Source organism: Cygnus atratus, chromosome 1, assembly GCF_013377495.2.
Source record: "Cygnus atratus isolate AKBS03 ecotype Queensland, Australia chromosome 1, CAtr_DNAZoo_HiC_assembly, whole genome shotgun sequence".
Lineage (NCBI taxonomy): Eukaryota > Metazoa > Chordata > Aves > Anseriformes > Anatidae > Cygnus > Cygnus atratus.
Genome location: NC_066362.1, coordinates 14,557,222 through 14,580,940, shown reverse-complemented (window position 1 = coordinate 14,580,940; position 23,719 = coordinate 14,557,222). Strand labels below are relative to the sequence as shown.

Sequence of the window (23,719 nt, the reverse complement as noted above, 5' to 3'; positions counted from 1 at the left end):
TTTATGTAATCTGGAAAAATGTATTTTCAGACATTCTCATCTTGTTCCATCCTTGGAGGAAGGTCAATTTTTTTGATCTGCTATGCTCAGATAATACTTTTTAAAATATTTGAAAGATTGTAAATGTATTTGAAAATATAAAAATTGCTTTTTAATGGAAGAGCCTGCTCCCAATGAATCACTTGCCCTATTAATAAATAATAACAATGGCCAAGCTATATGCTTCTAGATTCATTTGTCATTTTTATCACAAATTGCTAAACTCCTTGCACACACCATTTGAATTATAATCACAGTCATATATTACTTCTTTACATTTTCTATAATTTCTAAATTTAACTTCAAATCCTGAGAATATTTGCAGAAATCCTTTTTAAAGCCCAGTCTACTGACAGAGCTGCTTATCTTTGCTTTTGTGAAAATGCCAGTTTATAGGCACTCGGACTCCCAGCAGAGATCTCTTCCCACACTGAACCAGAGTTGTTCCCAGGTGCTTCCATGGCTTTTGCCAAAAAAGAGCACTTAGAGGTGCCATGACGCTTTATGGGCCAGAGCCTTGCAACAGGCCTGGGTAACACTGCAGGAAATCTGCAGAAGCGTTGCCAGAACACAGAATTTGGCATTAGTGCCAACATTTGGAAAGAACTCGGAGCTCCTAGGCCGAGAGGGAGGAATATGCAAGTGGTACCTGCCTGGATGGGAGTGCCCTTGCAGTGGGCATCGGGTACATTTGTATTTTTGCTCAGCACAGTCAGGCACAAACTCCAACAGAGCCTTACAAGATTAGCTGCCTTTAGAGGTCATGACTGTTAATTCCACTCTGACCTTTAGCTAATGCTAAAGTATTAGCAAATCCGTGAAAAAAATCCATGGACATTTTTCCTTCATTTCTTGACATGAAATATTGCTGTAGCCAGTAATTGCATTTACTACAGCAGAGGGCATACCACCATAAAGCATTCAAAGGACAGATTTTGTTATGGATGAAAAGGCTGAGCTCTCTCTGCCTGTGCCAGGGGCTCCCTGGCATGACACCCGGGAGGACTCACAGAGGAGCGCCGTCTGCTTTGTGCGCCGGAGGGCAGCAGGTGCGGAGCCACGTGGCCAGCAGGAGCCCCAGGTACCCCAGCAGTCCCAGAAGCAGCAGACCGCCGAGGGTGATGATGAAGGGCACGTACCACGCCGAGTCAGAGTAGAGATTTTCCTTCTTCGTCACCAGAGTAAAGCCAGGCTTTTAAAACAAGATAGGAAATGTTTCTCAACGCTGCATTCTTGTAAGGTTACCGACACCGACGGCACCGTTCATCTGACTGAACTTCTGCACCCAGGCACCTGGCCCAAGCTTGCCCCAGGGCTCTGCAGATGATCGGCAGAGGAAGATAGCGTCTGCTGGAGAAGTGATTCACCCCACGTACCTCTCTACCGGCTGCCGAGGCAGCTCAGATGGCTGAGATGGGCCACCAAGATCCTGGGAAACCAAAGGCAGGTGAAACGGAGCCCACCCACAATGCAAAAGCTGGTTCCAGATGGTGTTTCAATGTCTAATATTAAAATAGGCATGCCATAGTGGGGTTGAAAAGCCTCAGATTGCCTGAGAAGCTGCGAGCGCACTGTTGGAGGGTTTGGAAGTTCAGGGAATACTGCCATTACCGTGATAATGGTTTCTTGTTACCTAAGGCAAAACTGGAAGTAGGTCATCTGCACTGCAGCGATCATTCAACCCCCTTCATAAAAGCAGTTGAACCCTGAGGAATTATGTTATTGTATAAAATAAATGAAACTCTTATTTTTTTGCCCTGTGACTTGCTCCAGAAGGGAAAACCACACTTCCTGAGCAGTCGTGATCTTCCACATCTTCTGTGTGCCAGGAGACACAGCTGGCAGGTCACTAGCAGCTCATTCCTTAGGGTCCTGTCATGAAACTGTCTTTATATGGATTAGAAATTGTTTGCCCTACTTGGGTCAATCATGGTGTGGTTCTATGCATTTTGATCATCTACCAAAGGTTTTATTAAATTTTCTGTAAGACATTTGTAATCACATTGTGTATGAAATTCAGTAGGGTATCTGTTTTGTTTTCCATCTAGGGACACTTTTCAAATAACTTATTTAGCCTTGCAAAAATTGACAGGTAGCTGAAGTGGGCAATATCAGTCACTATTAAAAGGAGACATTTAAAGTGAAGAGCTGTCAGTGTCCATTGCCAGTCAGTTGTGCTGGGCACATGAAATCCTTACACAAAGGCTAAAATAATCTAAAGATCACCACCACTCCATCCTCATTGGGACTGAAGTCACAAGTGGCTTTTTGGAACAGGGCTTCCTGTCACTGCACTACCAGCATTACAGCATCCTAGTCATCAGGTTGCTACACTGAACCCAGGTAATGAGCAGTGATGGGAGAAGGTGCTGAAATGGAAGTGCTCTTCTGGAGAACAGTCTGAAAATGGGAGGCTGATATCTCTGGGCAGGCAGATTGAACTTTGTGGTATGTGGTCTGTACTGTCTGTGGTTGTAGTAAAGCATGGGAAAAGAAACAGGGAATAAGTCTCGTTATTCAGCTTAACTTTTCATTTCTTCATCAAGTAGGGAGGAGGAGAAGGCTGTGAAAAAGCCATTTATTCCTTCCAAACAGAGCATTAGATGATAATTGGGTTATTAATCAGTCTGCAAGTCTGGATTTAAGCACTTTCATAGCAAAGCTTCCAGAGTTGCACGTACTGTTTGGAGGATCCCCTGACTCTGGCTCAGTTACTGGCCTACCCTGGCACATTTGGGCAGTTTTACAATAAATAACTCTTTTGCCCCTTCAGTGTCCTAATATTTTCATTCCTGCATGCAGTGGAAAAAGGCTAATGCCATCTGCAGGCAGGCAGAAAATGTATGGACTCTGGATGATGGAGAGATGATGAGACAAGGGATGAAGGCAGTGATCAGCACAAGGATGGAGGCAGGCTGTTCTGCACCCAACAGGCTGTGCTGCTTCAGCAGGCAGGAGGAAAGCAAAGCTCTGCTCGTGTCCTGCATTACCCTGAAGGACACTGGCTCCAGAGCAAAACTATTGAGCCAGAGCTTGCCTGGGATAGATGTGCCAAGGAGCTGGCTGTATCACTGGGATGCAGGTGCACAGCTACGCAGGCTGATCAGGGTGCAAGGCCAGGTCCCAGACTGGCTGCCAAAAGCTTTGCAGGCTTCCCCCGCTCAGCTATGGACCACCATGTGGACAGGGAGCTCAGGAAATACCCATCCCACCCATCTGGCCTTGCCTGTTTGAAACCCGCTGAGAACTCAGAACATGCTCAGGATGTGCACAACTGCTTCAGTTCCTGACAGGCAGCTTGAACTTTTATGTGAGGGTGACCAAGGGATGGAAAAATGACCCTTGCAAATGATAACGATTTCTTGTTGTCACTGTTATTGCCTATTTTGACTTTGGTAGGCACAGAGTAATTCATCCCACTGCAAAAGAAGCAAACAGAAGTGCAAGGACAATGGAGTAGTGAAAAGCAAAAATAAATAAATAAATAAATAAAAGAAAAAAGAGGCTGAGCAAAATGCATGAAGTAATTTTAAGGTTCCAGGCAAAGGTTAACCCCTACACTTTCCTTATTAATAAAGCTGCCAAAATCCTGAACTTTCCAGTTACACAGTAATGGCAGAGTGCCTGGTCCTTGGATACTCACCCTTTTCATTTTAGAAACTAAAATACAAAACAGATGTTACAAACCTTTACCAAGAATCCTTCCTGACTCCAAGCGTATCAGCAACCAGTGGCTTCAATGTAAGAACACAAGGCTCAACACTTCCCAAAACTGGACCCACTGTTGGTCTTTGCTTTCCTTTTGCTATATCTACCCTCTTTTCTTCATTCCCACGGCGATTAGCCCATAAAAGAACCGCAGAATTGAGCATAAATTTCAGTGAACTTACCGTGGTGGTAATGGCAGTTGTTGGGTTTGGGATAACCCTGATGCTTAAAGACACTGTACCAGTTTTAACTAGGTGTGCAGCTTTGTCCCTGGCAGACAGTAAATTGTCATCTGTTATACAGACGCGCAGCTTGTAAATCCAGCTTTTATCAAGTCCGCTCTCATAGTTAAACCTAGATGCAAGAATCAGCCGAGATGTGTTGGAGCCAGCACTTGGTGAAAAGGTGAAATGATTGTTCACATTGCCTGCAAGTGATAACAATGAATAAATAAATAAATGAAAACAACAAAAAAGGAAGAAAAGTGAAAAACAATCCCACATTAAAATAAATGCACAAAGCAAACAAAAAGAGCAGTTTCTGTTGACAACTTTTTATGAATCATTTTACACCTATGTGGTGGAATATCATTCACAAGAATGGCTCTTCAATCTTACTGATACCATATACAATCGCATAAAATAATACAATCATAAAATGTTTAAAATACGGAATAAGACCCTCTATGGGGACACAGCTGAGACAAGGTTGCCTCATTGGGCACACAAGAGGAAGCTCTCACATCACGTGAATGACCTGTTCTTACAACCCGGAGCGCACTCAGCAGCAGCAACACGCAGCCAAGGTGAGGACCCTAAGGTGCTTAGTGATATGGTTTAGTGGAGGCCTTGTTAGTGTTAGGTCAGAGGTTGGACTAGGTGATCTTGGAGGTCTCTTCCAACCTAGATGATTCTGTGGTTCTGTGATTCTGTGCTGTAGGATTCCTCCTGCTGCTGGGGTGACCCTGCTGTGGCCCTTAGGCCATATGGGCACCAACAGCATCTCCAGAGGCTCCTCCAGCCCTTTCCACGGCTTCTCCCTCTGCCCAGAGCACACTCCCATTGTATAGCTTTTGAATGGATCGCCCAGCTGACAGCTAATGACTCAGGGGGCTTAATTGCCTCCAGGGCTTCATCTGCACTGTCAGCTGCAAGGGGGAGGGCAGAGAAGGGAGTTCCATGTGTCTGGCCCCCAGTCTCCTCATTTTCTGTTCATGTTACTGGAGATCTGCTAGTGGCCTGGGCAGCAGGGAGGCCAGCCCTGGTTGTTAGGCTTTGGACAGACCACGGATAAAAGAGTTCAAAGTCAGGGAAAAGCACCAGAATTACTTTGTTTTTGCTTTTGTTGCCCTGTAGAGCTCCAGAATTGAGGCGACCTTGAAGGCCATACATATGGCCATTCACCATACAACATATAAGGGGCCATGGGCTGCTCTCTGGCTCAAAGGCACAATCATGGCACAAATCACATTTGTGTAGCCAGACCTCTAAGCCTTCACTCCACAGGGCCCATACACAGTGCACTGGGCAAGGTCCTGGCTTCCTCGGCAATGCCCAGATCTCTCTGGAAATGTACTGTTGGTACAGACCAAAATTATGCCAGCAACCACACTTAAAGTTTCAGCAGTGTGTCAATAACCTCAGCAACAACAACAACAAATGAAATTCCCCCAAGAGAGAGTGTTTCCTTTTTTGTGAAGCTAAATGTCAGTCCATAGTGTAACAGTTCTCCAGATGCAGCTGATTATTAGGTTTGAGCATACATTTTTATAATGTGGTTTTAATGCATAGGGCATGGAATTAGGACATGCAGGTTTGCTCAGTTACTTACCATCATCTGATTATCATCTCCTAAGGGTAAGGCATGGAGAGTAACAGACGCCACCACAGTTTCTTAAGATTCACTCAACTATAATTGGAAGTTAAATTTGACCATGCAGATCTTTCCAGCTCATTCTACTAAATTCCTTGTCAATTATGCAATTCGTTGCCAATTAATTAATGTGGTAGGCAATCCAAACTCGCAAGGGCATCATTCTAGGTGGCAGAATCCACAGCCAACTTATAGAAACATCTCTTTTGATAAGCAGCAAAATAATGACATGTGAAACTTGGGGATCACAATTAGCTCTCCATGAGAAGTAGCACATAAACTGTGCTAGACCTCTGTTTACAAATCAAATTGAACCATGTGTGTTTAAGAATTTTTGCACTGCTCCCAGCTCACATGCTATGATGCACTACCTTCTTTAATGAAGTAACGGAAAGACCTGGGATCAGAATCGCGATCTTGACATTGAATCCTGAAGCCATTTACATTGGTCCCAGCTGCTAAACTGACTGGGATTTGAGATGAATAGAAATTGGGTGAACAAACTGGTTCTTCATCATTTACGTCTAAAACGTTCACAGTTACCTGAAAGAAAAGAGTAATAGCTAGCTGAAGTTCCTCTACTGTGCTGAAGCAGAATTTTATTAACTTCAGAAATGATTTCACTTTGCCTCTTTTGCGCTTCTGATCAACAGCAGTTGAAGAGCAATGACCCTCCCTTCCACACCGGATTCTACCAGAAAATGTCTGTGGTCATTTGACCTTCACTTCTTGCGATTGGCAATCTTTTGGAACAGTTTCCTTAACTTGAAGCACGTTCCAAAACCACAGGGATTTCGATCTGATGTGGCTGATCATTTGAATTACCTGAAGTGTGCCATAGTAAGAATGAGAAATAATAATAGTATCAGACATTCATTAAACTTCTTTTCAAATGTCTCAAATTGCTTCACAGACATTAGTTAGGCTTCTTAGCATAGTTAATAATAATTCAGAGTATGATCCATGAAAGGAAGGAAGACTCCTTATAGACTGACCATGCCAGTATGACAGAAATGCTGGTAATGGCCTTTCTAAACCCCCTCTGACTCATCCCATAAAAACACAACTCTGATGGACTGCAACACAATTCTCATGTTACGTTGAGCATTTTGCAGTGAAAAAAGGTCACATATAAAATCATAAATATGTTTGAGCGCCATAGGGGCACTACATGAAGTCCAAAAAAGACTCAGTACTAGGCATGGTTGTGGCTGTGCTACTTGGCCTCAAGACTCTTTCCTTTTTCTGTTTTCTGGTACATATGTAGCCATAAGGAATACCTTAAATTGGCTAGGGCACAGAAAACAATTTTACTTATCTGTAAGATCAGGAAGAAAGACTGAAAAAAAATATTTAAAAATATAAAAATATTACTTTAATCCATTTTGTAAGAAACGAATCAAGACAGTAAGCACCATCTCTTTGACCTGACTAATTTACAGTCCTGTGCAGAACTTGCCTTTTACAGACCAAAAGTGGTTTGCCCAACGTCTTACTGCCTTTGTCAGGAAGAAGAGAGAAAAATGTAGATAAAGGGGGATAAGTAGACTGGATTTACTCACAGATGCTGTTGCAGTCTTCTCTTGGTCTGAGGCCTGCACTGTGAAAAGGTGTTTCTGAGTTGTTTCATAGTCTAATCTAGCCAAAATCTTCACGTCTCCATTAGTTGGGCTGATCCAGAATACATTTGTGTAATCCCTGGTGCCTCCTCCAGCTACAATGGAATAAGTGATGACACTGGGCGGCCAGTCTGCATCTCTGGCATGCACTTTTCCAATTCTGGATCCAACTAAGAGGAAGAAAATCCATATTTCACTAACATTTTAAACCTAGAGGAAAAGGAAGTACAGACTGCTTGTTCCTACAGAAGCTTGATGAAACCGTAACTACACATTTGTTTTAGAGTATTTTTCACCCCAAAGAAGTAAAGCATAATTGTAAGAAATACCAGTTTACCATGTTGTGTTATGGCTCCCCCATGTATAGGCTTGCCTACTAGCAATAAATACCACAATGCAAAGAGTCTGTAGAGAACCACAGCAGAAGTGCTCTGGTGGCAAGGACCACCCCAGAGCCCTGCACTGACACACAAATTACTGCCTTGCAGCAGCCCAAGCACTAGCTGGAGGAACAAGACTCTTTGTCCTCCTTCAGAAATAATCGCTGCTCCTCCTTCTGGGGTGTCTAAAGGGTGGTTTGAATCACCTTTGCATGGAGCATTTATGAAGCAAGCTACAAATGACAGTGCTGTAAACTGTGGGAACTACATCGGGATTGTGCACACCCATCTCCGCAGACTTGATTCAGACTTGACTCAGTGCTCAATGCCTCCATATGACCTGGGGGCAATACGGGGTGAATAGGCCACATGCACAGAGTAAGGCTGAAGGAGAATGTAAATGAAGGGTTGGCATACTATTTTTCTTTCCTGACCCTGTGAACTCCAGTCCCGCTGCAAATTCTTGGTTCCTGTTTGGTACGGCAATAGCAAGCACCCTGTTAACGTCAGCTCAGCCCAAAACCTGAGCTGGGCTCAAGTTTTGTCTGCTCAGCCCGAGTGCTGAGTGACCACTGTGTGTCTCCTGGTCCTCCCGTAGCCCTCCTTGCTTTCCTGTTTTACAGGAGCCGGTGCTGTCAGTGTCCCTCTGCCAGGCAGACCTCCCCTGGGAGGTGGTTACCCTCAGCCTCCCCAGTGTCCCCAGCTCCGTCCCAGGCCACGCATCCCCACACCAGCTGTCCACCATATTCTTCAGCAACCAGTGACGGCTCTCCACAGGGCACGCAGGAGTGATTTGTGCAGGCCTGCAGACCCTTAGCAGGATCTCCCGGACCAGGGCAGGAAGAAAACATTGCTAAGGGTTAGGGCTGGAGATTTGTGCCTGCTCCTTGGCCCATGACAAGGGAGAGGAGGATGTGGACAGGACAGCAGGGCTGATTGAAACATGCTTTTTCCTGTCCCCCCAGAGCACATAAACACCACAGAGCCCTACAGATCTGCTGACCACAGGCACAGCTGCCTTCACCTGTGCTGGCCATAATCACTTGGTGTGTTCAAGCAGATACTAGGTTATCTGCCTGCTATGTGATGCAGTTGCACATCTTCCTTGTTGGTTGGCCACTGGGATAGGTTTCTGAGTAATACCAGGCTGGGGCAGTGGTGGACATGCTGCTGTTCAGAAGGGCCTGGCAGGTTGGAGCAACAGGTCAACAAGACTTACGGAGCTCAGCACAGACAAATGTAAATCCTGCTCCTGGACCAAAACAAGCCCATGCTCCAACACAGGCTGGGACTGACCAAGCAGAACCCCAGGCCCAGGTGGACAAGTTAAACATGAGCCACCAGGGTGCCCTTGGGGGAATAGAGACCACATGCTGGGCTGTATTAATGAGTGTGTTACCAGCATATGGTGAAAAGTGACCACTCCTGTCTCCTCAGCACTCATAAAGCCACAACTGGAGACCTGAGACTTGCTTGGGGCCCCACGTAAAAGAGAGACACTATCAAACTGCAGTAAGGCATGGGGGGCATTAAGACAGCATGGAGCAGAGCCCAGAAGGCAGGAGGAGAGGCTGGTGGTGCTGGGGTTGTGCAGGCTGGAGGAGGGATGGCAAAGGGGGGATTTAGTTGCTGTACCCCACTCCCTAAAAGGCAGGAACAGAGAAGATCAAGATTCACCGTTCTCAGGAGGGAACCATGAAAGAACAGGGAATGGACACAGATGGCAACATGGGAAATTCCAACTATATACAAAGAAAAAATATCTGGAATGAAAGTTGCTCAGCTGAAGCAAGGGCTTAGAGAGGCTGTGATGTCTCCACTGTTGGAAATTTTCAAAACTTGACTGGATGAGGCCCTGAGCAATATGACCTAATTTTGAAGCTAGCCCTACTTTGAGCAGGAGTTGGACTTGAGACCTCCAGACCTCCTTTCCAACTTCAGTTTCTCTGTTACCTTGGGAAGTCCAGAATGAGGATCAAAATTTATCCAGCATATATCTGACAGACCTCAGATTTTATTCTCAGCAAACAGAGGAAAGCCAGTACATCAGGTCATATGAGGGAGAGGATGAAGCTGGGGAAGATGCCATTCCTGTGCCGACTGCTCTGCATGCCAAGCAGCACAGCACAGAGTAGGTTGATGGTCACAACTGGCACATGAGGACTACCAAGAAGGAAAGATGCCATGGTGCTGCCCCACAAACTCTTAAAATGCAGGGCTCATCAGGGGACAGGAAGGGCACTGAGGTGGGAGTCAAGCTCATGAACCTTTTCAAATTCAGTTGCAACAGATTTAAGACCACATTTACAGCAGTTGGTCCTGGGCTGTTGTAGGAATGGAAAGGACCTTGTCCCCAACACAAGGAGCTGCACTGGCTGGTGGAGCACGTGCTCCTCATCCAAGCATCCCTATCCCACCCCACCTCCAGGACGCCTGCTGCACCTGAGGTGAGCTGGGTCTGAAGGGACAGTGGAGTGACAGTCTCACACCATCCCTGGGACAAGGCTCTCTTATCTGTGCCATGGTCTACTGTGTTGTTGTTTTTTTTTTTTATACCATCATGATCCCTCCAAAAGGCTAATTTAGCAAGAGCAGAAAGACGGTCTAAAACAAGAAATCTGAGTTCAGTTCCTGGCTCTGTCACAGATTTCTTGTGCAATTGCTGAATTTGTCTGTGTCTCAGTTTCCATCTGTACAATTGGAGTTCTTGCCAGTTTTGTCTATTTAGGGTTACTAGGTGGTGTACTGTGAGACCCCAGTCAAAGTGGAACTTTGAAGCATTCTCCTTATTCAAAGAAATGAAAATGCACTTGGAGCAAAAATATATTTGTCAATGTGACAACACTATTTCTATCATGTAGGTGCTACTTACTGTACCTTTAGTAGTTTCTCGAACATTAAATTCATATGATAAACTATCGAAGACTGGAAAAAAATCATTCACTGGCTTTATCCTGATGTAAATGTAAATGATGTCTGGAAATATAACAGAAGATTAAATCATAGTTAAGTACGGCTGTGAAATTTTCTCATGCATATATTCAAAATACATATGGTATTCCTCTCTCCATGCTGTTACAGCACAGGAAAATATCAAAAAAGTGTAAAAGGGATACTTGCTTGAATAGTTAGGAGAGGCAATATCTCGCACTCTGACAGTCAAAGAATAAACTTCAACTCCTAGATTAGCTGGGTTTTCTAAATCAATACTTCCAGTCATCTAAATTAAAAAGAAACACAACTGTATTTACACTTTACACATAAAGTCACAATACACATGATGGCAATTAGTTTTTTCAGCATTCTGTAAATGTGGTCTCCCTCTTGACTATATAGAATTGCCCTGTAGGAGTAATATAGGCTATAAATCAATTACAGGATTGAATGTCAGGCTTTTTCCTTACGTTCACGCTTTGGTGTCTCTTGGCAATTCAAAACTCTTTCCTTCTGCCAACAAAATATCTTCCTCTTAAGTGGAGGAAGTTGTATCGTTTGAAGGATAAGGTCTTGGCCTTTCACCTAGTTAGTTCAAAGTGTATCTAATGAGCTGGCTATTTACTGTGCCCTTTGTTGGCTCAGTAAGAATCTGTGATTGCTAAACAGCAATAGTTACTCCTTGAGCTCATGCCTGCAGACCTGTATTATAGGTATCAGGTTCAGCTACAACTGTTTATCCAGGAACCTAGTAGCTACTAAACGGTGGCCCACGCAGAGATTTAAATCCTAATCTCTTGAGCTCTGTCTCTCTGCAGGAGCCTCATAAACTCTGGGGCAGCAGCACTAAAGCACAGGCATCCACTGTTTATGGTCTGTAGGGAAACTGCTGGAGGGATGGGACACTTCAGATAGCCCTCTAAGTTACACAAACATGGTAATCGAAAGGCTGACAACAATCATGTCCTGTGCAGCAGAGTAAACTCTTTTTTTGTGTTGGTAGATGAAGCAGATAAAGACAATGGTTATCAACCTTTATACTTCAGATTAGAAATCAAAGTAAACCATACAAAATTATTTTACTGCTCCTGTAGCACTGTTGTCTTTTAGGCAGAATGACTTTGTACTCGCTATTTTTTGTGATGCCTCCTTTTTTCTGTATTTGTCTGTGGTTCTTTTAAAGCAACAAAACAACCACCACCGCACTTGTCCAGCAACTGGTGGGGGTTCTGGCAAATGCAAATATTACAGCAGCTATTAGCATAAGGAAGCCATGTTTTGACACACAAAATCACGCAAGTGCAAATACCACCACACTTTGGTGAATATTTATCACCCGAAGTGGTTTTACAATTCTGACCAATGAAGCTGGGAAGCAGTTACTATGTTTGGGATTTCTGAAGTATTTCACTTATTCTTGCTGATGAGCAAGGGTCTTCCATGGTCTATCATGAATAAATAGGTATGAAACAACACCAGATTTCTATGCTTATCTGTATCAAAGTTGGTGCCTCATATCCTCCCACACCCAAATATTTTTCTTCAGTCATTTCTAGCACCTTGATTTAAAATGGGAGAAGACAATTTTCTGTTCACCAAATTCTGTAGGATCCGTAGAAAGCATCCTACCAAATGGTACGTAGCTCACATCTAGTCAAAACAGCCATTCTCCCCATCTCACTCCACTGTGACATGAATTACAGTAATTCTTTTTTCTTTTGCAGACAACAAAGTAAGAAATGACTTAGTGATATTTCATAAGTTGCTTTCTGAAATGAGACAATCTAACATAAAGCCACAAATGACTGACCACAAGTCTTCCGGACCCAGTAGACTCCAGAGCAAAGTTATTGCTTCCAAAACCAGATAATCTGGTGAAATTAAATAGATTGTTTGGTACATCAGCATCAACATCTTTACAGTAATTTTGGAGATCAAGAAGAAATGTTCCAGCAGTCGTATTTTCATTTATCTCTTTCCTGTTTAAAAGAAACATGTTTCCCATCAGAGCTCCTTATACTTCTCCCCTTGAACTCTTCATATTTACATGCCAAAACATTGACTTCCATTTATTTTCTAAGTGAAATCCTAGATCTAAATAGACAACAGCTGATGAAGCAACCTAGAATCTGAACCATATGCTATGGTGGATAGCAGCCCTGTGTGATGGGCAGGACACAAACATTTAGCCAGACCCAAACCTAAAACTTGGAACTCCGCTTCACTTCAGAAGCTGCCGTGAGATCTTAACGTTCAAGATTACTAATTAGTATTAGTAATTAGTTCAATTACTAATTAGTATTTTAAAACGTCTTTACAACACTCATTTCTTCAGTGTGTTATAATGTTTTTCTGAAGAGAAACTCATTCTTTTCTCCTTAACTAATACCTGGACCATTCTGCTGCTTTGTGAAGCTAGCGTTTCTGTCCCTGCTGTTGGCAGTGAGGGTCCCTGTGATGCACATGATGGAATTGGGAACAGAAGGTGTTGATTTCATTTTTTTAATCAAAAGGATTAAATACAAAAAAAACCCTGAAGAACTAACTAAATGCCATTAAGACCTGATGGTTTTCTCCTTGTGCAGAACTATAGTTCTTTAGTTGATCTCATTTTCTCCCCCAAAAACTTTTTCCTCATTCAGATCAAAGTTTGAGCTCACTGGATAACAATGAGACTGTTCTGTTATTGTCATGGATGTTGTAACCAAGCAGTGCTCTGAAGAATTCAGTTCTCTTCCTGCCAGTCCACAAAACTACGTGATTTAAATGCAAGACATTTATATTAGCTAATGAGCAAGCAATTTAAACAGATGCCCACTAACCAGGAATCCCTCACTGTTTAAAAGAAACATGTCCTTGGCTTGAGGCACTGGATTTTTACCTGCAGAACAAACTACCATGTGTGCACTTGAAGTCTTTGAGAACTGCACTATGCAGCGCTCTGTACCCTGAAAAAGTGCAGCAAGGGCACATCAGACACTTCAGACGGACAATTTCTGTTGCTCAGTTTGACCTCAGTATTTCTATAAAATGAAGATAATGTCATATCCTCATCTACAAACATAAACCAGCTGATCATCACAAGGGTCTCAGAGAGTTCAGAGCCACAGCAAAAGTCCATGACTAAGTTACTATGCACAGAGGACACAAGACAAGAGGTGATCTGGACTCTGAAGACCTTACAGACTGCATGAGACAAAAACTATGGAGGTCACTAGAAAGAGATTCAGAAGAGAAGCTTAGGAATTTTAAAATAAAATTCCAGAACTGCCTGGCAAGCTTTCCCTGGCAAATGATTCCCCACAGTTTAACATAAAGTAAAAATGGAGGAGCCTGGATCTGTATGGGTCAGAAAAGTAATTCTGTAAAACACATGGCTCTGATATCCTAATGAATTCGGTATCTAAGAGAAAGATAAATACAGTATCTGACCATACAGAGATATTTTTAGCCCACATTTCAGTTTGCACAAGTCAGAAAAGTGAACTTTGTGCCCTAAGGCACTTAGAGTGAACACTAACCTTCAAAGGCTAATGATAAATATCCACTTGAACCTCTAGCTGTACGTCTGAGGACCCTAAGTGATGTGCCCTAGATGTGTCACTGGGCTGGGGCAATGAGGTGGCACTCAGGCAACAAGAGCCTCGATACCTGAAGGTAGATGGAATGCATTCTGGTGGGTTGTCGTTGATATCTTCAATAGTGATGATGATCTCCATTTCACTGGCGTGGCCACCACTGGGACTGTCCTCCACCCGCACTATCACTGAGATGTTAGGGTGGAGCTGCAGGGGAAGGACATCTCTGTCGATTCTCCTGGTCACCTGCAGCACTCCAGTTGCTGGGCAGAAAGCAGGCAGAAGTTAGATGCTCACCCTCAGAGAGATGGCAAAACTCATGGTGTGCATGCAGAAGGACAGGAGAGCTCAGCAGACAAGTGGCAGACTAAAAATTCTTCTCTTCTGTGGAAATCATGGCTGGTTTAGTTATTTTTTAAAACAATACGCAATGGCCTGAAAGTTCTGTGTAAGACTTTCATGGATAAATACCCACTGCTCAAAAATATACCAGTGGTGGCCTCAGCAGAGGCCTTAGATTTCCCTCAAAGAGATAGTGCAAGTCAGAGTTGAGTGCACTTGCAGACCATCAAGGACAGTGAGCTGCTAATGCCTTGTTCTCTATCTAGTAAAATGGCTTCACTTTCTGCTGTTGTCATTCAAGCATCCTTCAGCACCTCTAAATCTACTCATACATCAACAGATCTGCTCTCAGCTTCTGCCAAGTGTTCTGGTCAGCCATGCAATTAATTTATTGGTTTGTTGGCTTTTGTTTTTTTTTTTCACTTCTGTAAGCCTCTGTCCAAAAAAGAGCAGGTTGTTCTGGCAGAGCACAATACTATTCCCGGAGTACTGAGGAGGTGGAGAACAGTTTGTATATCCTCTGCCTTTTGGGGTGCAATTGAGGGGGGCGGTAGCAACACATGGCCAAAGGGCATAGGGAATCCAAAGCATAGAAAGATCATCTTGATCCCCCATAGCACTGTGCTGCATAGCACCTCTTACAGCTGTGATAAGCAGCTCTAAAACAATAGCAGATGAGGGACAGAGCAGTCACTGAATGCCAGCCCTAGAAGCAAAATCTTCAGGTCAGCGGTGTGTGCACCCCAGAGAACATAAACAGCACAAGAGAAGTAACTCTTTTTAATGGCCTTGCTTGGGGAGGGGCATAAATAGAGCCATGAAGCTGAGGTGCAGATTTGCTGTGCATCTCAGTGCTAGAGCAGATTTCAGGTAGGAGAGAGCAAATTGTGGTCTAACTACTTGCAGCTGTTGCAAGAGCCCCAGAAGGACCACAGAGATTAAAATCCTCAGAGATTAAAAAGAAGGCAGCTGATCTCGCTTCCACACAAGGGATCATCAACCTCCAGCCATCAGTCAGTATTTGTCAGTAAGTCACCTTTGGTCTACTTTCTTTAAGATATCTTATTTAACCCTGTTCAGCTGATGGAAGAACTTGACCCTAAAAACCTACCGAGAAACTCAGGCAAAATCATTTTTTGCTGTGTGGCAGGGGGCGTATAAGAAGATATGTTTTTGTTTGTCTTACATGGATTTATGGAGAAATATGTGTCAGAAGACTGGATGCTGTAGAAAAGTCTGCTAGCAGAGTCTTCATCATCAGGATCTTTAGCTGTTATATTGGCAACCACAGTCCCTGGGCTTTGTTCCTCTGGAATCCTGTAGATTCTTTGTTTTCTACAAGAGAAAGCAAAATTCAGCAAAGGGCATGTCTGTGTTTGCAGGAGCAGCTGATCACAGGCTTAGCTGAGCAGCCAATTGTAGCAGCAGAGCCATGGCCACACTGGGCTCGGAGATGTCAGGGTAAATATCCCAGTCACTGGTTCTGCCAGCTGGACCTGTAGTAGTAGCTGAACTGGAATGTGGGCATAAAGCATGACAAAGCCACACAACCAAGTGTGGGAAGTCCTTCCCTTCCCCTGCAACTTGTCGCAGCAAAAGCAATTTGACTTTCACAGAACTGTGGAAGCTGAAAACGGAAAGGGCTGTTAAGTCATGCAGTTTGTCTCCCTGTAAAGCCACTAGCCTGTAAAGCCACTTGCTCTAATGCTGTCATTCTGCAAGACACAAAAAAAAATAGAAGCAATAATGCAATTAATCGTATTTTGGAATGAATGCTGGAGGCATCTGGGGGACAACAGTATCACTGAAAAGCTTGAGCTGGCACTGCAGTAGGCAGAGGCAAGAGAGAGCCCTCCTGTGGGTGTCCCCCAGATGTTCCCATGATGTTCCTCCAAATTCTCAGCAACATCTGTCTGATTCAGTTTACATGGAGAAAATGTTTTTTATTGCTGCTGTTTGATATGCCAGTGCTCCCAGATTTCCCATGAAGTGAGTGAGTTTTATGGCCCAGGTACGGTCTGGCAGGCAGTTGTGCAGGATTGCTTGTAGTGGTTGCAGTTGCGTGTTCACATGGGTACTCAGGTATGCAATTATGGTACCTGAACCACATGTAAAAGCAGGCGTAGGCAAGCACACAAAAAACTCTGCAAGGACTTTATGAGGGCTGATTTATTCCACTGAAACACACAAACACACAAAACATCTGCTAACAAAAGTCAAAGGGAGCTGAAGGTGCTCAACAGTTCAGAAAAGCATTAGGAGTATGTTTCAAGACCGAACCATTTTTGTGCACTTTAAACTTTCTAAGCCACCACTTAGCTAATTGACTAGTCTATAGTTCCTACCATAGGAAAACATGAGCCCTTTGTTTTCCTCTGAAACCCAGCATTATGGGGCATTTAGCAACTGGAGCAGAGAATTGCAGAGACAGAGTGGAAGATCTGATGCCTCCAGGTCTGCACTTGCAATTTTAAGAATGGCTAAGAAGACATAGTACTTCAGCTGTTCTGTCAGCTGATGTTAAAAGAGGAAAGCATACAGCAGGCAAATCGCATAGAGTTTTCTCAGTATAAACACCTAACTTTCGCCAGAAACAAACAAAAAGGTGTTTGTGAAGGCTGTGGAATCTGTGTACTTAGTAAGGTTCTGTCCCACTCTTGGTGTTGGATCACTTCCTTGTTCTCCCATTTCTCAGGAGTTACTCAGAAAGAAAACAAACAGCAACAGATCTCCGTCACTGCTACCAAAAATGCCACCTGAAAACAACTCTCTGATTGCTGGGGATATGGGAGGGACAGCTGTCTGGTTTTGGTGAGACAGCCAAAACTACCAGCCCTGCACGGACCCTTCTCTTGTCCCCACCAGATCTCTCAGGACGAAGTGGGACATTTTCAAGCACATATCCCCATTGCACAGAGTGCTTGGGCAGCTGACCAGGAGTTGGGGCCTCTTCTATGCAGCTACGTCTGGGCTGTGTCCTGCTGTTGATCTACCTGCCACCTGCCCGTGGTATTTTACAGTATGGTTCAAGCAGACCTTTTGGACACTGCAGTATAATTGTGAAGGAAGCATATGTTTGTTTTCTTGTCTCCTCCTTTGTTTTCCTCGCTCCATGAGTTTTCCATTGATTTTAACATCCCGAATTTCAAAAGGCTGAAATGCTGATGGAGTGTTGTGAACACCAAAAACAGATGTGCCTACGTATACTGTGAGAACAATTAAAAAGACTCTTTGAAACTCTGTTCTTGACAGCTTTGATCAGGAGAAAATAAAGAAGGTTTGCTAACTTGTCAAGTTTCCTCAGCTTCCATCCCAGCACTAATTATTATAGTGTCAGAAAATACATAGTCCCAGCATGTAGCTCACATTTTAGCAGGGGAGAGGGCATGCATGTGCACAGTGAGGACAGCTCATGAAGTGCAATTTAATCTCAAGCTCTTTACAAACTGAGCTTCTATTTTTGGTCTGTAGTGTCAATCTAAAGCGGAAAAGATTCAAACAAATACCAAGCTTTATTTGTGCCATCCAACATCTGAGTCTTAGACATTAGGTGTTATGGATACTCCAGTCACTGAAACTTTCGTTATCTTGAACAAATAGATAAATATTTAAAAGAGCTCCTTCAGCATTCCAGACATAAGGATAAATAAACAGAAATGGCAACATTTGGAGAAAATAGTCTAGAACAAACCATGCAGGCTTTGGCCCTGAGAGGTGGATTCGTCCTGCTTGTAGCAGTATAGTAATGTGGAGAGAGCTGTCAACCCTTATTGATTACTGCATGCATGAGTTCAAGTTATAAATAAGTAACAACAACAACAACAAAGTCCATGTCTGTTTCTAATATTTTATTCTTCCACTTCTTCAGATTCTCCACCCCTTTACCCAGCACTGTCCAGATCCTTGGCCTCAGCCCAGGAGCTGTGCATTGCTCAGGCTCCACAAGGCAGCCAGAAGATTGCTCCAACAAGTGGCTGGAGATCTCTTGCGTGCCCAGGTGCTGCACTGTCTTCTCTCTCTTTGCATAGATATCAGGAGAGAACCAACATAAATATTCTTGGCAGGGACCTTGTGAAGCCTCAGTATCAGGAGAGGTAAAGAGAGTGACTAGAATCCAGTTAGTGTCTCATGCAAAGTGACGAAGATAAATCAAGAACAGAATCAGACCAACCCTGTATTTGTCAGGCTCCAACTTCAGAAACAATCATCCATTGTACTTTCCACCACACAATAGCCTTCTAGTAGCATATGGATATTCCCTCCCGTTTTGCAAATTTTCAACAATACTCCTGCTTCCAGCTAGAGCTCCATTAATTTTCAAAAGCTATTTCTGACTTGTGTGTTATGACACAACAATTTCCTGCTTATGACACAGTAAGAGATGGCAATGTTTCAAACAGCACTGGGATCATTTACAAGTGTAAGTGTTTGGGAAGAAGAGGAAAAGACAGATCAAAAGTGAGACCTTTTTATGTCTAGACATTTCTCCATGAATAAACATCATTATGGTGAAATGCACATCTGCATGAAGGGTAAACTCTGTATGATTGTATTCACACAGAGTAAAACTCATGTCTTTGTCTGAACTTGTCCGCAGGTCTTTGCATAGCTTTAACCTCTCTAAATGCTTACAAGTACAACAAGCTTGTTTGGTTGCTTTTAGCACGAGGGCAGAACCTGGAGAACTGTAAAAAATATAAATAAGAATAAAAAAGGGAAATGAGAGCAAATCTTCTCAGTAAAACAACAAGATTCATAACAAAATGAAAATACTGTTTTCAGTAGTACTTTGTTGTTATATTAGCTTGCCCTGTATTACACCCTCGCATTGGTGCCAAGGCAGTAAAGCTGTGAAAACATCTACATTTTCACTACAATGGAAGTTTTTCACTTACATGGTAAAGTAAGGTCTTTCATCATTGATGTTAATTATATTTATATTCACTGTTTTAGTAGAGTTGAGTCCTTCTGGATCTGTCACTGTTACATTTAAAAAGTACCTGTTAAATAAGAAAACGAAACAAGAATCACTCTGTGGCTACATAGGAAAACATTGCCTACTGTAAGCTAATAAAAAGAGCATGAGTTAAATAAATTCTCACCAATATGGATCTTTCTCATAATCAAATTCTTTTTTGGAAAAAATGGTTCCACTTTCTGAGACCAGGAATGGCACTGATGCAGGGAGTGAGGAATACTGAAACAAAGAGCACAATGCATTAGTTTTTGTATCCTTTTGTTAAAGCATCCTTCTGTTCTTGCCTTGCTTTGTAGAAGGGGCCAAGGTACAGTGTCTCCTACTATCCCAGACCTGCAACAGGAATTTAACATAGAGGTCAGAGCCACAACACAGCTGGCAAAATCATTTTTGTGGTGGCAGCAGAGTACCTCCACGTAGGAGGAGAGAGAAGAAAGGCTGGGGCTGGATTTGGGAGACTAAAGAAGAGCTGTGCAGGAGGTAACAAAGTCTGGGGGGGTAGGCAAGGGGAGAGGCCGGGGAGGGGCGAGTGGACTTTCATGGGGTGCTTGAGGGAGTGCGAGTTCGGTGTTCACACAGTGTTCAGCACCTGCACGTAGCTGCAGATGCTTTGTGCATTGCACAACACAAATGGGTACTGTAACCGTACCAGTGCACAAGATAAATCCCCTCGCCTCTGCTTCCCTCCTCACCAGCCCACAGGGGCTTGGTGGTTTGGCTGGATAAAGCCTGAGGATGGATGTCAAGGTAATTGCTTTCCTGAATAATGCTACACGTGGAATTAACATCTTCAGGTTCTGTTCTTGTACATGTTGTCTTTTATAATACAAAAGTCAACAAAGCAAAGCTACAAAATGGTTCTTAGGTTAGTGCAGAGTTACTTTTCTCCTTTCTGCAAACAAAGTTACTTTTCTCCTTTCTGCAAAGTTATCACTGTCCAGGAATTTTGCTGATATCAAGAGTATTTTCAGATCTGCTAATCCATTTTCTTAACTGGGGGGGTCACGGTTTGCCCTAGGATTGTCACAAAAATGAGATTCAGTTGCCTTGTAAGCAGTTTCCTTACCGTCTCATTTGAAAGAATTTACATTGTGACACAACATTAAAAACTTTATTTACACTTAATGATTCTCATCTACTAAAAATGTTTTGCAAGCCAATTTTTAAAAAAGAGACATGATTTCTACTGTATCTCTGATTAACTGTATCAAACTCTACCTTCAATACCCCTTAATTTTGGAGTGATGAGAAATCAAAATACAATTTGAGCCCAAATGTTGAGGCTGGTTTTTCTCAATTTATTATTGAAAATGGTTCTTTTTTCCTGACAAAACCTTTTCCCATGTTCCTGATGACGAAGTGCATTGTTGAAAGATGCTAGCAATTAGCATTTCAGAAACAGTGGATAATATAACCTCTGGGTTTTTTTCAACTTACTTTGAGTCCACCATTTTCAGGATCAGCTGCATCAACTTGGTAAATGCGATCAGGAGGTGTACCTTCCAAGATGTAGATCGTTACAGCTGCACAGATATAAGTGTACTAAGTGGTAGTTGGATAAGAATAAAGGACACAACAGCAAACATACTGATAAATTGAAGCTGTCCAGGCATATTACTGACTAATGTGTGTTCTCACTTCACCGGTGTAATTCCAAAATCATCACAGGAAAGAACACACACACTCGAAAGATTAAAAGGAAAAATGCTTATCTGTAAACAGAAAACCATCACTGATAGATGCAATCTGAATTATGCCTTAGGGAGGCTGATCTATACTATACATCAGGTCTTCCTTGAGCTGCTCAATGGGGTATGGAGTACACGTGTCTACCTTTACCATGCAGATAGGCAGAACATAGCTCCGTGCTAGGTTCCCATCCCCTCTACATCTACCCTTGTCCCCTGCCAGGACACCTCAGAGCTTTTCCTCTTCTTTTCTGCTCTTTCTTTACATCTGTGAGGTAAATAAATAGCGGATGGTCTGCGCTTGAACTCTTGCCTTATTAAGGGTGTTAATTCTGTACAAGGAGTATTGTGAGCGCTCCTTTGCATGTCAGGAGCTCTCACAACTGGGCTATACCATACTGGGCCACAGGCAACAGGCTTAGCTCTCCTTGGCCAGAGTGATTAGCAAAACAACAGATCTTTAGATCCCATTATTTGCTTTCTGCCCTTTTGTGTCTGCTGGCCCTGGCGTTTCTGGACTATTAATTTCCACTGTGACCCCTGCTGAATGCTGCTTCTCATCAGAGCAGTGGGAATCCCAGAGCAGTGTAATGAGTTGTTCCCAGAGGACAACAATATGAATATAAAGTTTAATGAGAGGGAGATGCTTTTTAATAACCAACGAATGTGCAATTAGCGTCTAATTGTGGCTGGTACTGTTAACTAAAGCCACGCAGTTAGACAGATCAGACATCTGTGCTCACCAATTTATGGCAGCTCTAGCTGAGAGTTAAGCTGATGCACTTATTTGTAACAAGCTCCCACGTAGAGTGTGCTTCATGCTGTGCCGATCCCTGAAGTGTCACGTTTAATTATTATTAGATTCCAGCAGCACCCATGATATGCAAGACACCCTTGACACCAAGAAGATGACGCGGCCTTTTCCCTCAGGGAAGCTAATTTGCTTTACAAACTAAGTATTGTATGGAAGTGGGAATGTCAACGTGCTCGGGAGGCATTAGTGAATGGGCTGATTTGAGCATGGCTGCGTTGAACTCGTCCCTGCAGACAAGCCCTGCCCTCTGCAGCACTGGATGGCCAGGCTGCAGCCACACTGCCCTGCTGATCGTTCCCGGGGCTGCAAGCCACCAGCCTAAATAACAGCACTGCTTTCCAGATCTAGGGAACCCCACTTACAAATACGTACCATGAAACAGACCACAGCTTGCTATTCTCAGATAGAAAAAAAAAAAAAAGTTGAGTATTGAATTACTGAATGTTCTTGCCTAGGTGCTGTTATGAGTTCAGACACCCCAGCCTCTTTACTAACGCTATTGCAGACTTCTCCCTGTTGCACCTTTGCCTGTGGTCTGAAAGAAAACCTGGTTTCAGGTAAGCCTGAAAAGTAGCCAGGTTTACTGCCATCTGCCACAGGCAGAAGACAATTTTTTGCCTTTTTCCATTACACCACCATAAATCACAATCTAGGAGATCTCATTCTTCAGAATGATTTTCCACTTAATTTTCACATGCCGGTGCAAATGTGATATACAGGTATAAAACACTGGCAGGTTGCTGTCTTTGTTTTTCTCCCCGAGAAACTCTTGCATATACACACATACATTTAGTTAAATTTATCCTGCTTCTCCAAATCAGTCCAGTTTCAACAAACTACTGAAACATGGACCCACAGTATACTGGCTACATCCCCACCAAACTTCATGTTTCCAATATATACGTCTATGTCACTTCACATTAAAAATAGTATATATATCTACTGATATAAATAAGTTTGCTTTTATATATATGTGTGTGTGTATGTTTATATATATATATATTCTTCAAACATTTTTAAATGGTTCCATCACTTTTGGTCAAAACTTCAAGAAAACAGAAGGGCATCTCCAGAGATTAAGTATACCAAATATTTGTGTAAAATAAAGCTTTGATAAAAACACCACCCTGTTCTTCCCTTGTTTTTCTAATAGAAAACACTTAGACCACTTTAACAACTGGCACTGTATGCACTTCTGTTTTGTATATGATGTCAGCTTTTTGAGTATTGTTCTTTTCAAATGCCACCGCTATCTTACTTTGAATTGCCATATTTCCTTGAAATACAGGAGGTTCATTTTTATCTACTACTTGGACAGTCAGTGTATTAAGGTCAGTTCTCCCAGTTGTATCTTCAACAAAAATCTGTAAATCAAAGCGCTTTGGCATTGTTTCATAATCTAGGACAGGGTTTCCAGTGGTAACAACCTGGAAATAGAAGAAAAATATTATTAGCACATTATGAAAGAGATGTAATTTACAATCTATAGGAGAGAATACCAGTAACAGGTCATTTTCCATCAGTAAGCAGTGAGTATTTTAGATCAGATTCTGATTGCTGGCACAACCCTTGCCACTGGCTGAAATGTGAGTAAAAGGAGAATGGAAAGACCAAAATGTTGTGGCCTCACAGAACAACTCAAGGACCTCTTGTATGAGGGACAGTCTGGGGAGGAGAAAGCCTGAAAGGAGCTATCCCACCTTGCATCAATCAATGAGCTGCAGACACCTGGGCTCATGGTCTTACTCCCTCAGATTTTCTCACAGA

At 43.0% G+C, this 23,719-nt stretch overlaps 1 protein-coding gene across 1 annotated transcript in view; it reads right to left on the bottom strand.

Moving 5' to 3' along the window:
- Positions 1-23,719, bottom strand: part of CDHR3 (cadherin related family member 3) — a 30,525-nt gene that overhangs the window by 5,319 nt on the left and 1,487 nt on the right. The window contains 15 exon segments of the mRNA XM_050708095.1: positions 1,050-1,231; positions 3,930-4,174; positions 5,991-6,162; positions 7,182-7,408; positions 10,496-10,594; positions 10,739-10,838; positions 11,684-11,733; positions 11,736-11,781; positions 12,363-12,531; positions 14,204-14,393; positions 15,659-15,807; positions 19,368-19,472; positions 19,575-19,669; positions 20,888-20,973; positions 23,211-23,379. Of these exon segments, the coding sequence (XP_050564052.1) occupies positions 1,050-1,231; positions 3,930-4,174; positions 5,991-6,162; positions 7,182-7,408; positions 10,496-10,594; positions 10,739-10,838; positions 11,684-11,733; positions 11,736-11,781; positions 12,363-12,531; positions 14,204-14,393; positions 15,659-15,807; positions 19,368-19,472; positions 19,575-19,669; positions 20,888-20,973; positions 23,211-23,379 (2,084 nt within the window).